This window comes from Eublepharis macularius, chromosome 4 (genome assembly GCF_028583425.1).
Source record: "Eublepharis macularius isolate TG4126 chromosome 4, MPM_Emac_v1.0, whole genome shotgun sequence".
Lineage (NCBI taxonomy): Eukaryota > Metazoa > Chordata > Lepidosauria > Squamata > Eublepharidae > Eublepharis > Eublepharis macularius.
The window spans coordinates 170,724,335-170,739,051 of record NC_072793.1 but is presented as its reverse complement, the minus strand read 5'-3'; the positions used below and the strand labels follow the sequence as shown (position 1 = coordinate 170,739,051).

General features: G+C 46.3%; 1 protein-coding gene across 1 annotated transcript in view; it reads left to right on the top strand.

The window, feature by feature from the left end:
• Positions 1 to 13,994, top strand: part of LOC129328664 (zinc finger protein 721-like) — a 68,240-nt gene extending 54,246 nt beyond the window's left edge. The window contains exons 6-7 of the mRNA XM_054977878.1: positions 10,521 to 11,103; positions 11,188 to 13,994. Coding sequence (XP_054833853.1) covers positions 10,521 to 11,103; positions 11,188 to 11,630 — 1,026 coding nt within the window. The 3' untranslated portion in view covers positions 11,631 to 13,994. The remainder of the gene's footprint in view (positions 1 to 10,520; positions 11,104 to 11,187) is intronic.
• The last annotated feature ends 723 nt before the right edge of the window (positions 13,995 to 14,717 follow it).

The following is a 14,717-nucleotide window of genomic DNA, read 5'->3' as shown; positions in this document are numbered from 1 at the left end:
CCAGCCTAGAGGTTGCATGTGAAGGACTTCTGCAAAATGAGGAATCTGCCCACTCCTTCCCCTGAACCCAGAGTCAGTTTGCTGACCACGATTGGAAATAGGATACTGGGCTAGGTGTGTGATCCAGCAAGCCCAGTCCTTCGTGATAGACCAGGATCTGGGAGAGTCCAGGTCCGATTCCTCTATCTGCCATGGAAGCTTGTTGGGCGAACTTGGGCCAGTCATGTACTCTCGACCTCTCAGGGTTATTGTGAGGGAAACGGAGGAGAGGGGAATGATATAAGCCACTCTGGGTCCCCACCGGAAAGAAAGGTGGGGTATAAATGAAGCTTAAAAAAATCTTGAAAATAATGAGGTCAAATCACAGTTTACTAGGATAGCTAGTGAAGAAGTCTCAGAGTGCATTTCTTTGAATTCTACATGCTGAAAGGCAAATTGAGGAGGGGCGGTACCTTTCTTGCCTTCTCGTGGGCTTCTTGAAGCATCTACCTGGCTGGCTATTGATTTATTTCATTTATAACCTCCTTTTCTCACAAATGGGGAACCCAAAGCAGCCGACATCATTCCCAGAGGGAACGCCCGTTGCTATGTGTGAGAACTGCCTGAGCTGCCAAAATATAGAGAGCTTGATGGAGTCAGATGAAGCCCTCCATTTAGAAGGCCCTCTAAACTTTATCCTCAAGGAATCTTCGATAACAGGCGCTGAACATGCAGAGGGTGCTGAGCTCACAAAAGAAAACAGGTAGCATCACAGAATGGCAGTGTTGTGGGCTGGGCTAGCCCAAGCAGAGTAGTCCCACTCCAGTCCACAGTAAACACACTAGTTCAAAGCCAGGGGAGAGTTCAGAATCCAAAAGCCCAATCCAGTCCAAAATCAGAGCATGAATGCAATCCTAGGTGTGTCTCCAGAATCCCAAAAGTCAATTCCAGTCTGAGGTCTGTTCCCTACCCAGCTGTGAAGTTCATTGGGTGATCTCAAGACAGTTGCTTTCTCTCAGCCTCACCTACCTCACAGGGTTGTTGTGTGGATAAAGTCTGGAAAGGAGAACCATATTCTCCGCCTGGATCTCATTACAGAAAAGGTTGAGATGGAAATATAGCAGACTGATAGATAGTAAGACTTGGATCCATCTAGCTCACCAAAGTTCTTGGAGAGAGGGTTGCCGACTCCATCTTGGGCAAATCCTGGAGATTTCAGGGTGGTGTCTAGGAAAGGCAGAGCTTGGGAAGGGGAGGGAGCTCAGTGGCTTGTATCACTCCAAGACTAGTCTTTCTCCTAGACTTTATGGTATACTGTAGAGTCTGCCTTCCAAAGCTGCCATTTTCTCCAGGAAAACTGATCTCTGTATTCTGGAGATAAGCTATAATTCCAGGAGAACTACAGCTCCCTCGTGGAGGTTGGAAACACTAGCAGAGAACACGCGCCTTCCCAAAGAGACCTCTACAGACTTGCCCCCTTGAGTTGTAAACTGATCTAGGATACATTGTACATATGAAATGTGTGCAGCACCACAGGATCTTGGCCCTTCCAGCAGGCACAACAGGGCAAAAGCCAAAGGCCATGGATTCTTTAGCCTAGCAGGACAAAGTGGAGACTTTTAATGTAATTTTAATGATTAGATGTAGAGTTTTTAAAGCTTTTAGTGATATTTAATATGTTGAATTGTTGTTATCTGCCCTGAGCCCGCTGATGCAGGGAGGGTGGAATATAAATGTAATAAATTAAAATTAAATTAAATTAAACAGACCTGATTATTGTTAAAAATGCAGGTCAATGACTGACGGCTCCCTGCCCCAACCATGTCCCCTTTGGACCTGCAGGATTTCTGCCTTGGACATTCAGTAGTAGATATAAAAGCTGCCCTTCACTTAGGAGGAAAATCCTAGCCCGGAGCTGTTGAGTTTCATATGCAGCTAGGACATTAATCATCTTGGGCTTGACTAGGACATGGGAGTGGTTTTCTTACTCAATTTAATTGCCCTTTTAGATAACAGAGAGTCTTGCGACATTTTACAGGTGAGCAGATTTATTGCAGGGCAATTCCCAGGCTGTAGCCCTCTAACAGTGAAATCCTAAGCAGAATTACTCGTTTAAGTCCATTGATTTCAATGGGCTTAGACTGGAGTAACACTCCTTAGGATAGTAGAGTCCAGTAGCCTCAGCTCTCCTGGTCAGATGCAATGCCGTGGTTCTCGAAAGCTTATGGTACAATAAAGTTGGTTAGTCTTAAAAGAACTACTGGTCTCTTTACTATTTTGCAACTACAGACTAACACAGCTAACTCCTCTGGCTCCTTGGGATTTCACTGTAAGTAATTCATAGTGCAATTCCTCTGCAAAGTTGCATCAATGGGTTTCTTAATACAGTGTAAATCTTCATAGGATTGCATTGTGTTACTGCAGTCCTATCTGAAGAAGAGAACTTTGACTCTTGAAAGCTTACGCCCTGAAAATCATATTGGTCTCTAAGGTGCCCCTAGATTCAAATCTTGTTTTCTACCGCAGACCAACTCAGCTGCCTACTTGAAAACTGTGCAGTCCTAAAGAGTTACACTAACTCGAAGTCAATATCGCAATCAAGGCCTTTTCACCGACTATTTACATGCTTCTCCCCCCCCCCCCGTACAAAAATCTTGCTGGCTCACGCATTCGACAAAATGGGCGTGGGCCGACAAAAATCTTGGGCAACAAATAAATGTAAAGTGCCGTCTATTTTCCCCTTGCTCGTACCGCTTTGAGTTTATCGGTTGCAGTTTCGTGGGGCGCATGAAGGGTTAAAACGATAGAGTTTAAGGTTGCTAGAGAGCTCGTGGGAGGAACTGCATGGGGGGGTCAGACTGTTAGTGAGTTCCTTCCTGTTTGGGGGGGGGGGGAGAGAGAAAGAGGCGGCGGTGGGTGGAAGAAGGCTTGGTTATTGAACTGGCATCCGAGCAATAAGGTTTTGCATTGCAGAAGTCCTGGAGGACTCGTTTTTCAAAGGTGAGATATCGATTAATGGGGTGGTGGTGATGATGCAGATGCAATAATAATAATAATAGTTTTTTTAAATAAAGGAGGGAGAGAAATTGCAAAAAACAAACAAACCCAGCCTTGAGGCATTTATCCCTGCCTGCATACTACAATTTTTCTGTTTATATATTTATATATAATGTTTTTTCCCACGGTTCTTCACACGAATATATTGTCTGCTTCGGGTCCAGTAACACCTTAGAGACCACCTAGAACTCTTAATAGAAATATCCATTCAGCAAGGTTCTTTTTGATCTCTTTCTGCTTGCACTTGGTCTCTAAGGCGCTACTAGATCCGAATCCTGCTCTTCTACTACGGATCGTCTGCTGTAACCGATCTATTGCTTGTCCAACATGCCCCCACCCCCCGTTTGAGGAGGGGTAGACTATAAATTGAAATAAGTAAATAAAAATAAGTAATCTCTCCGTTGCAAACTCAGGAAGTAGCTATAGGACATGGGTGCTCTCAGCCAGTGGCTATGAGCCGTGGGGGCTTAAATGAAGCTTCCCTGGTCAGGGCCACTCTATCTGAGCACTGTATTGTGAGGGTGCATCTGCAGGCTAAAGGGTTTTTTTCTCTCATGCCGCATTTGTGGGCTTCCCTAAAGGCTCCTGGCTGGCCGTGTGGGAAACGGGATGCTGAACTAGATGGTTCCTTTGGTAGTCTCTTCTTGCAAAGAAAAAAGTCCATTATTAGGACTGGAGAGGAGGAATTCTTTCTTTCCGGACTTGGATAGAGCCAGCCTTGGCTGTTCTCTTTCATGAGTCCATGCAGTTCTGACCTTGCCAAAGTATTAAAGTGATCAGCACAGTACCTTTATGCAAGGTTTCATGAAATATTATTTAATTTCTGAATTTTTCTTCATTAAAAAAATCTTTAAAAATTGGTCACTTTGTCTTAATGTGTTAGGATTAAAAAAACACTTTGGTTTTCTTTGGCGGGATCATGATGTTTTTATTTATTCTGAAAGTTGAGGAGACTGGTCCTGTATCTTTTTTAAAAAATCACTGTACAGGTCTGAGCTGTATGATTTTAAGAGGAAACCTTAAATGTAACTTTTGTGTATTTGTTGGGAGGAACTGTGTTTAAACACAGCAGCACCCAAAAATCCAGCTGAGCTCTGCGCCATCCTTCCAAAAATATCCCACAGTTGATTTCAGTGGTTTTGAATCCCCACCACTTCTCATAGTTAGGTGAAAACAGGTTTTAGGACAAGTATTTTGGGTGAAAAGGCCAGAAGTGTTATCTACTTCCCTCAAAATGCAAAAGAATTCTTGCGGGTTGGATATTTCTCTTCCCATCTGGATAGAGGAGATATAAATAGGTAGATGAGATTGTTTTCCGCCCCGGGAGAAAGATAGGTATATAAATATTTAAAATAAAATAAATACCCCTGGTTTGGTTATTGTGGCTTCTTTAACAGTTGGCTGGAATTTTAGAGATGTCCTAAATAAAAAATGGCTGTCAGTCCATCCGCCAAGCCTCCTAACCCAGGATCAGGAGGCCCCTGCGCATCGAGGAGCAGAATTGATTCTCAGCAACTGGCAGGGAGCCCGTTTAGTTGTTAATATGTGAGGGTGTCCAGAACACTTGTGGGGAAGGTGGGTGGGTGTGTTAATGATGCGAGATGTCTGCAGTGTGTATACCTGCCCCCATGCCATGTACTCTGGTTCTGGGTGGTGTCGCCAGGCCCAGAGAGCAAGGCTAGCCCCCACCCCAGGGGCAATCCCTTTGTTTTCTCCCATGTAACTAAGTAGCATCCAGAGACATAACTGGCTACTATTATTTCCGGGGGGGGGCATGGGTGGGAAGGAAGCCTGTGAGGTGGGTGGGGCTGGGAGAGCTCCTAGAAGCTGTGACTGACCCAAAGTCACCCAGCTGGCTTCAAGTGGAGGATTGAGGAATCAAACCTGGCTCTCCAGATCAGGATCCCGCACTCTTAACCACCACACCAAACTGGATTCTTCCGAGGAAGATTACAGGGGGTTGCGGGGGAGAGGGCCAAGATTGGGTATAAATAGGAGTCTTTCAAGAGTAGTGAGGGCCTGACTAGATGTTATGGCATCTAGTCAGAGTCCACCTTGGAGTGAGTCCATCATGGAGTCTCGCTGCCATATTGGAGCTGAGAGTTCCTTGTGGAATTCATTTAACAGCACTGCAGGAGCCCAATTTGGCTTGGGACTGCGGCAGGGGAAAGAGACTCCTGCCTCCCCCTGTGCCTTTTTTTCTGAGCTGATATGGTGTCCGGAAACATTGTTTGCCCCATCAGAGGGGCTCCATATTGCCTAGCCTACACCATTTCAGCTCAAGAAAATGCCCCAGGGGAACACGGGGGGCCCCTTCTCCCCACGCTGTGGTCCTCGGCCAAATTGGGCAGCGCTTTTAAAAGGAGCTGCCACCAGGAGCTCCCAGCTCCCATATAGTGGTGGGTTGCCACGACAGATTCACGGATGCCATAATGTCTGGTTAGGCCGTAACGATCCCAAAGCAAGGTACAAATCCCCCCCCACGTGCACACATCATAATGAATGATGACCAGTTTGTTCGTTTATATATAAATACTAAAACCACCCTCAAGGATTCAGAGTGGGTGGGAAGGTTTGAATAAGAAGTATTTTAAAAATAATGTATATAAAGAGGCAACTGAAGCAGGTTAAGAAGGGTGTAACTCTGTTTAGGATTATGCTGGGAAGCAGCTTTGTATAACTTTGCCTCCCCTCCTTAAGCCTGGACTTAAATTTTTCCCATGGGAGGGGGGATAAAATGGCCACATCAAGGAATCCTGGCTGCATTGGCCCTACCTGGATCTGTGCATACTCCCCCCTCCCCCATGCTAAAGGAAATATGTCCCCTGTGCATTCTTGCGCTGTTACAGATGGAGTTCTTAACGGTTAGCTCATTTATCTTTGCAAATTATACATTTCCAGATAGTCGCTATTGGCCACGAAACAAAGCACAGCAGATACGTCCTGTTGCAGGGGGCCTTAGCAACAATCCTCAGGGTAGCACTTCTCTCAAGCTTCTTGTAGCTGTCTCAGCAGGATCCTGTATGGTGTAGTGGTTAGGGCATTGACCCGCAGCCTGGGAGACGCAAGTTCAAATCTCCACTCTGCCACAGTACTTGATAGGTGCCCATTCTCTGATACCGTAGGGACATAGTTAACTACGAGTTCCAAATTTCATCAGACTGTCCGCTGAGGGAAAGAGCTTTATCCATTTCAATACTCTTGATTGTAGGGCAGCAACCCTCCAGAACCCTTCCGCACCTCAGTCTGTCCTGTTGTGCAAGCAATCCGTGCTGGGGCGTTAAGAACAGGTGGATCGATCCAGCCAGCGTGTAAATACCCCTGTGTGCCCTCCAGTTTTTCAAAAAGTGGTTGCAGTGACTTAAAGCAATCTTTAAAATTGTGTGCATCGCCTTTAAACAATTACAGTAATACAGACATTTACATCAGCTGGATCTTCTTGAAGGGAAGGTGGCATCAAAATGTTTTAAGTGAACAAATATCTTCTTTTTTTTTAATTAGGCTTTTGTACATAGATCACCTGTGAGGCGAATATTAAAAGCTGGTGTTAAGCCTCTTCTTCTCCCCGACCCCTGGGCAACATTGGTCAGTGAGGGACTGAAGTGGCCAGGGGCAAAAGGTGAGCAAAGAGAACTGAGCAAGCCTGAAGCCCTCCTTGATTTGAGGAGACAAGATGGCCTCTAAAGAGGAGGAGGAGACCGTCCTCCCGAGTCTCCAGGAATATTTTTCCACAGACCAGGCAGTGGAGAAGATGGCAGTCCAGAGCCCATGGGTCTCTGGAGACATTTTTGAGGGCACCAAAATGAGCAATCACATTGCCCAGGTTAAAAGAGAAGAGCCCCCGGCCTGTGAAGATACCCAGTTGAAAGACGCTGCAAGATCAGTGGAGATCTCTCACTCGGAACCCAAGGACCCTCAGTTACCAGGTACCCCCTGTTGGGATGATATATTTCCACTCTCCGCTGAGAAGGAGATTAGCACCCAGCCTGAAAATTGGGTAGCCCAGCTCATGCCGGGCCTCAAAGAAGAAGCTCGGTTGGAGGACAGGGATGTGGGAGACTATGACAAGGTGAAGGCGGCCATCTTGCGGGTGGATGCCATCAGCACGGAAGTCCAACGGCAGCACTTCCGACGCTTCCAGTACAAGGAGGCAGATGGGCCCCGCGAGGCTTGTAGCCGCCTCTGGTTCCTTTGCCATCGGTGGCTGAAGCCAGAGAGACACACCAAGGAGCAGATCCTGGAACTGTTGATCCTGGAGCAGTTCCTAGCCATCTTGTCACCAGAACTCCAGAGCTTCGTCAAAGATGGCTGCCCAGAGACTTGTGCCCAGGCGGTGACCTTGGCAGAGGAATTCCTGCTGAGGCAGCAACAGGCTGAGACGCCAACACAGCAGGTAGGAACCTTTGCGAATGAGCAATCCCATGGGAGAGGGCGGTAGGGACAGGAAATGACATGCTCTCCTGCATTGTTTATGCCTTGTGACTTCCTGTCTCTCTTGGGTCATTTAATAAATACAGGGCAAAATTCTATTTATGGGTATCAATTTTCTAGGAGGTTAAGTTCAATAGCAGCAAACAAAAACCCAGCTTGACAGCTTACAGCATTCCTGTAAAGTAGGCCAGGGTTGTCCCTGAGTTGTTATAGAAGGGAGGGGGGGAGATTTTAAAGATGGAGGAAGTTGTTTCAAGCAGTGTCTGTCAAAAACTAAAATCTGAAAACCAGGAACACTATCTATGTAATGCCTCTTACTAGGACCAACCCAGTGAAACAGAACAGTCTACATTCTTTCCCAGTTCACCAGAACTCTTCTTCAAGCTGATGTTAACAAAATACGTGTATAAAAAGGATTTGGGGAAGGGAGAATGACTCATAACATAGTGGTAAGCTCTGTGAAAGCCTCCACTGAGTGTTAGATGGCTTCAAGTTACTCCAAGAAAAGTCAATAAAAGTATTAAAATCCATAGGGAAAGGCAAGTCCAACAAGTGTCTGTGATCTCTCCATAAAGCAGTGAGACTAAAGATCCCTTTGTGGAAGAGTGGCTAGAAATCACTTCGAACTTTGGAGCTAAATGGAGTCAGTTGAAGGCAAATTGGGTAGTTTTGCCTCGTGTTTCTGAGGCATTCTACCTTCCCCAAATTCTTCTTACTGGTTCTGGTGAACTGGAAAGCACATACTTCAGGTGGTGGCGGCGAGTGCCCTCAAATCATAGCTGACTTATGGTGACCTCTGGTGGGGTTTCCCTGGCAAGAGACTATCAGAAGTGGTTTGCCATTGCCTACCTCTATAACCCTGGTCTTCGTTGGAGGTCTGCCATCCAATTACTAATCAAAGCCTACCCTGCTTAGCTTCTGAGATCTGATGGGATCAGGCTCACCAGGGCTATCCAGGTCAGAGCATACTTCAGGTACCACCTGCTTGATTTCTTCCTTAAAGGTCAGCAGAAAATACAAGTGGTGCTCTAGAGAGAGAGCTGGTGTGACGCAAGGGATTATGAGGCTTGAATGATGAACCAAAACTGCCCCTGGGTCCAATCTCGCCTTTGCTAAGTAACTGGAGGACAGCTTCTCTCTCTCTCTCTCTCTCTGATCTATGGGGCCAGCAACTGACCTATCTCACAAGGCTGTTGTAGGATTACAGCCAGGTAGCAGGTATGAAGCTCTTTCAGCATTTGACCGTGAATGCTGCAGTTTAGGGTGAGGTGTGGAAGGAAACTGAGCTTTTATTACTGTCCCATTGTGGTTGCTAGATGTGATTCCGAGCCACATTGAAGGTTGCCCAGTATGAGTTCAAGGGAAGAACTGATTCTCTCATTCCCCGATCCCTGCTCTTTTAGGCAGCCAAACTGTTTGAGGTGGAGGGCATGGCCTCCCCAAAAGCAGATGGGCTTCCACTGGACCCTGACCAGAAGCAGATGTCCTTGGAGGTCAAAGAAGAGAGTGTTCTTGATGACGGCAACTCTTTGGGTAAGGGCTCCATTTGTCTTGAGGGCTCTGCCCTGCTTGCACTTGAAGGAATGAATCAAAATTCTGTGCCAAGGTAAATGACGTGCCTCAGAGAGGCATAATCCTGCGTAAGTTATGTGTCATAAGAATACATGAATGCTTTTTGCTGATTTTCCATATATTTTTTCTCTGCTAGACATAGGGAAGGGCAGGGTCCATTGGAAAACTTATTTAGCTGCCCCATTAAAATTTCACAAGCCCGCTTCCAAATGGGGGACTTTGTGGGGGGAGTGAAAGCAGGAAGCAGAGTATAAAAGGGACAGATATGAGGGATAAAAGGGTCAGGTACTTTTCAGTGATAGCCCTAGCTATAGAATACTTTTTCCTTCCTTCTGGGCCTGGTGCCACATTTGGATCTTCCAGACTGAAAAACTCTACAAGTGACTCCCCCCCACATGATAGTCCCCCCCCCCCCCCATTGCACTACATGCTGCTGTTTTTTTAAAAAATCGCTTTTAGATTTCCTGGTTGAACTGGCTAGTGTTTGTGTTTTCAGTGGCACAGTTGTTTGGGGCTGGCTTTCTACCGGTTTCGGTGGTTGTGAATTGCCTCAGTCTTGTGGTGGGGAGAGGGGGATATATAAATATTTTTATAGATCCGGAGGAGTTAGCCATGTTAGTCTGCAGTAGCAAAATAGAAGAGAGTCCAGTAGTACCTTTAAGACTAACCAACTTTACTGTAGCATAAGCTTTCGAGAATCACAGTTCTCTTCATCAGATGCATGGAGGGTAAGAAGAAACTGGTCAGATACAGAGGTGGAGAGGGGAGGGGGGAGTAGACGCAATCAGTGGACCATTCATAGTCTCTATTCAATCCAAGCCTGACTGAGTCAAATTAGAGACTGTGAATGGTTATCTCATTATCAGAAGTAACTGATTTCATTATCAGAAGCAAACGGATCCCATTATCTACTCCCCCCCTCCCCTCTCCACCTATATATCTGACCAGTTTCTTCTCGCCCTCCATGCATCTGATGAAGAGAACTGTGGTTCTCGAAAGCTTATGCTACAGTAAAGTTGGTTAGTCTTAAAGGTGCTACTGGACTCTTTTCTATAAATATTTTTAATCAATGTCAACTAACTATAGGTTGCAGGAAGGTAGAGTAGGTGGGCCTTTGGTCTACTCTCCCCCAGGGTTCTTCTGACTGTGCTCTTCTTATGCTCTCAGATGGTTCACACACAAGTGAAAATGATGTGAGGATTCCTCACCCAGAGAAGACTGAAACCGAGGAGCCGCTTGAGACAACCGAGGATGGCGTCGAGACATTTCCCCTGTTGTGTGAAGAGGGAGATGCAGCCAATGATCAGAGTCCCCAGAAGCTACAGGGAAAGCCACCACGGAAGAGGGTGCGCAAATCCATTCCATTGGTGGGGGACTACGAAGACCTTCATGAAGCTTCTACTGAGAAGGAAGCTCAGGAAGGTGAAATACCTGTGAAGATCATAGTCTATAAGGGAAATCTGAGCCAAGGTTCAGAACACACTGGAGAGAAAGTTCACAAATGTTTGGTCTGTGGCAAGGCCTTCAGCCTTCGATCCCGCCTCATAGTCCATGAGAGAACCCACACGGGAGAGAAACCATACACGTGCTCCGAGTGTGGAAGGAGCTTCAGTGTGAGCTCGAGTCTCATTGCCCATAGGAGAACCCACACGGGAGAGAAACCGTACAAATGTTCCCACTGCGCCAAGAGCTTCAGTGTGAAGTCTGGTCTGATAGCTCATGAGCGAACCCACACGGGAGAAAAACCGTACAAATGCTTATACTGTAGCAAAAGCTTCCGACGCAATTCAGGTCTGGTTAGCCACCAGAGAATCCACACTGGCGACAAGCCATACCAATGCTCAGTGTGTGAAAAAAGCTTCAGTGACATATCAAACCTCATTACCCATCACCGAATCCACACGGGAGAAAAGCCGTACAAATGCCTGGAGTGTGGGAAGAGCTTCAGCCAGAGTTCATACCTCAATAGCCACCAGAGAATCCATACAGGAGAAAAGCCGTATGAATGTTCAGAATGTGGGAAAACCTTCAGTGTGAGCTCTCGCCTTCGGAAACATCAGAGAAGCCACACTGGAGAGAGACCATTTGTCTGTTTGGACTGTGGGAAAACATTCAGCGAGAGCTCAGATCTCCTTGCGCATGAGAGAGCTCATACTGGTGAAAAGCCTTACAAGTGTTCATACTGTGGGAAGAGTTTCTTGCGCAGTTCAGAGGTTGTGAGCCACGAGAGGATCCACACTGGTGAAAAGCCATACCACTGCACCGAGTGTGGGAAAAGCTTCAGCGTGAGCTCTCGCCTTAGCGCACATAGGAGAATCCACACTGGAGAGAAGCCTTTCCAGTGTCCTGTGTGTGAGAGAAGCTTCAGCTACAAGTCTCACCTCATAACCCACCAGAGGATCCACACAGGCGAGAAACCGTTCCAGTGCTCAGTTTGTGGGAAGAGTTTCCGGGGGAGCTCCAGCCTTGTAGCACATGAGAGGACACACACAGGGGAGAAACCATACCGGTGTTTGGACTGCGGGAAAAGTTTCACTCAGAGCTCAAACCTCATTAGTCACCAGAGAATCCACGCAGAAGGGAATTCCTGAACATCTCCACAGGATGATCCATAGGTCATGTAGTACTTCCACCCCTCTATACCTTTCCCTTTTTTAACAGGCCTCAGTATTTTTACAATGGCCCCCTTTTTTTCCTTGGGGATGAGTATTTCCAGCAGTCACAGGAGAACAGCGACTTCTATTCCCAGAGCAGACCACCCCCTTAAAAAGAAGAGAGATCTTGCCAGTTGATGCGAACCGAGATGCTTAGTTGTTGTTAATTATAGGCTGTGGGCAGAGAAATACTTTCAGGCAGGTGACTCAAGGGCATCTCCATCCTGGTCTGGTTTTTTGACTCTTCAAAGATGTTTCTTCCTTTCCAGTATGAAGGAGACAGGAACCCTCCAAGACTTGTGCTAGACTGAGCAGATTTAAAGAGAAGCCATCCCTTGAAAAATACAAAGAGAAACTTTTGCGGGGGGAGGGGGGATTATGTTTTTTTTTTTTTAATCCAGCCGGCTTGGTTTTTATCTCAGTGCTGCCTGTAAGCCATCAAGAATTCTACCGGCTCATTCCTTCTCCAAGAAGAGACTGGTCCTGATACTGCCCGGATTGGAAGGTGCCAGGTGACTTCAGATGCCAAGTTCTAGTGGAGTCCCTGGGCAATGAAACAAGAAGGGGAACAGATTGAAATCTCAGTTTCGTGACCCAGTGTGTGAAATCCCAGCTTCTGCTCTTGAAGCTGTTGATGTTTCCCAGAGCCTAAGGTTCTGACTCTGGGAAAGTTTTATGGTTTTAGTGTTATGGGGGGTGGGGTCTGAGGACTTGGATGCCTAGAAAGAAGAGTGAGCCGTGGCTGAAGAGAAGGATGTAGAGGGATTTTAATCCATTTGCTTTTCTGTCTTTACTAACCAAGTGCCAGGGCACGTGGTAAAATTGTCTTTGGACTATACCCCTTTAATCTGATAAGAGGACAAGGAGGTTGCACGTTGGAATACTCCCATGCCTCCAGGGTGAAGGGGAGACACTTCCTTAGTCTCAGAAAAATAGGATATAAGAGATGAGGCTAAGCTGAACATTTCACCTTGATTTGTAGTTTTTTGGTAGTTTTCAAGGCAGGAGACTGACAGAGGTGGTTTGCCATTGCCTGCCTGTGCAACCCTAGTCTTCCTCGAAGGTCTCCCATCCAATTACTAATCAAGGCTGATCCTGCTTAGCTTCTGAGTTCTGACGAGATCAGGCTCACCTGGGCTATCCAGGTAGTTTTCTAGGAGCAGCTTAATTAATTTTTTTTCTCTAAGGGATGTTTTGGTGGGAAGGCAGCATGGTATAGCCTGATTTCATCACATCGCAGAAGCTAAGTAGGATTAATACTTGGATGAGGGACCACCAAGGAAGACTCTGCAGAGGAAGGCAATGGTCAAAACACCTCTGCTTCTCACTTGCTACTTTCAGTCGCACACATTCCTAAGGGATCCTTCAAGGGTGGGATTTTTCCCTCCTGCAGAAAGTGGTAGAGTCCTGGGAAAATTTACCACGTCATTATGCATTCATAAACTGGCCAGTAGTTGGGGCAGAAGAGTCTCTCTTTTTAGTTGTCAATAGAGAGAATTAGTTTTAAGTATTTTTGTTGGGTAAGCCTGGCAGATGCCAATAGGAAAGAAAACCCCAAACCTACAAGACAGGCTGTTGGGAGAGGCATGGGGAATTCACTCTGAGTGAGTTTCTCATCATTATTTTAAACTGGAAGTTTTACTGATTGACTGCAAGTTTTTAATCATACCTCTAATCGGCCTTGAGTCCCAGTGGGAAAGGTGAAGTATAAAAGAAAATAACTTCCAACCTATCCCAAAAGGGGGTGAGTTTGTCTGCACTTCAAAGGAGGGTATATGTTGTTACGTTGCTTCGTGGGAAGCAAATTCTGTTAAATCCTCTGGGTCTTGGGACTGAAATCAACGTCCCCTTTTCTCTGCTCATGGGACAGTGAGGCATAATTCCGGGGCATGAAAAATCCGTCAAAGCGGGCCTCTGCAAAATTCGAGCCTAGAGCTGACCAAAAAATGTTGCTATGGCAGGCCCCTCCTTGGCTGTTCTTTCTCCGTTTTCAAAACGTCAGTAAGACCGAGCAGTGTTTGAACTGAGCTTGCGCCCATCATTACAAGGTGGCTCATCATCACGTAATGCTCACATTTAAATCAAAGGAACTTGCTCCTGGTTAGGGGCGTCAACTCCCCTGGAAGCGGATCTTTCTCGATCTTGCATTTCGAGTACTGCGGCAACACTCAACAGCAAATCTTCTCAATTCAAGAAGGTACTGTTGGACTGTCTTTTGTCAAACAGGGAAGATGTTTTGTTTGGTCGAGACTGATGCCCTCTAGTGGAAGGAAATCTATTTTTTCCCCATGCTGAAATAAAAAAAATTGCAGTTTTATCAGTGTGTGTATACACATGTGTGCGCGTTTGTTTAAATATACCAGTGCTACTCAGGTCTTCTGACCATGTATGCCCATTGGACTGTCTTGCTCCATTTGTCCACTCTGGCTGAGAAAAGTCTCCTCCAACATGTGTTATCAGAGATCTTTTAAGGAGAAATGCTGTAGGTTGAACCCGGGACTATCTGTGAGCAAAACCGGTTCTGTACCATGCAGATGCTTGTGGATCTTGGTGAGGCCATAACTGAGTGGTCGCCCACCTGCTTGGCAGGTAGCAAAGTCGAAGTTTATTAATGCATTCTTCCTTTAAAGCACTTACGTCTCAGCAAGGATAGCTACTCAGCTGGCTTCTGATTCTCAGTAATTAATATAACACAGTCTGAGTTGGTCTTGCCTGGAGACCAAGCCGTATGAGGAAAGACTGAGGGATCTAAGAATGTTCAGTTTGGAGAAGAGGAAGTTGAGGGGAGACATGATCACTCTCCAAGTATTTAAAAGGCTGCCGCTTAGGGGAGGGAAGGGAGCTGTTCCTACTGGCTGTTGGTGGTGGTTTCAGAGCACTAGCTTCTGAGCAGAACCACAAGTGACAAAAGGCACAGATTGGACACTTGTCTGCTTCCCTCAAGTTTTGATGGGAAATGTAGGCAGCTTGGCGGAATGCTGGACAAGTGACAGTTGAACAGTCCATTGGACAGCAGTCAGAGAG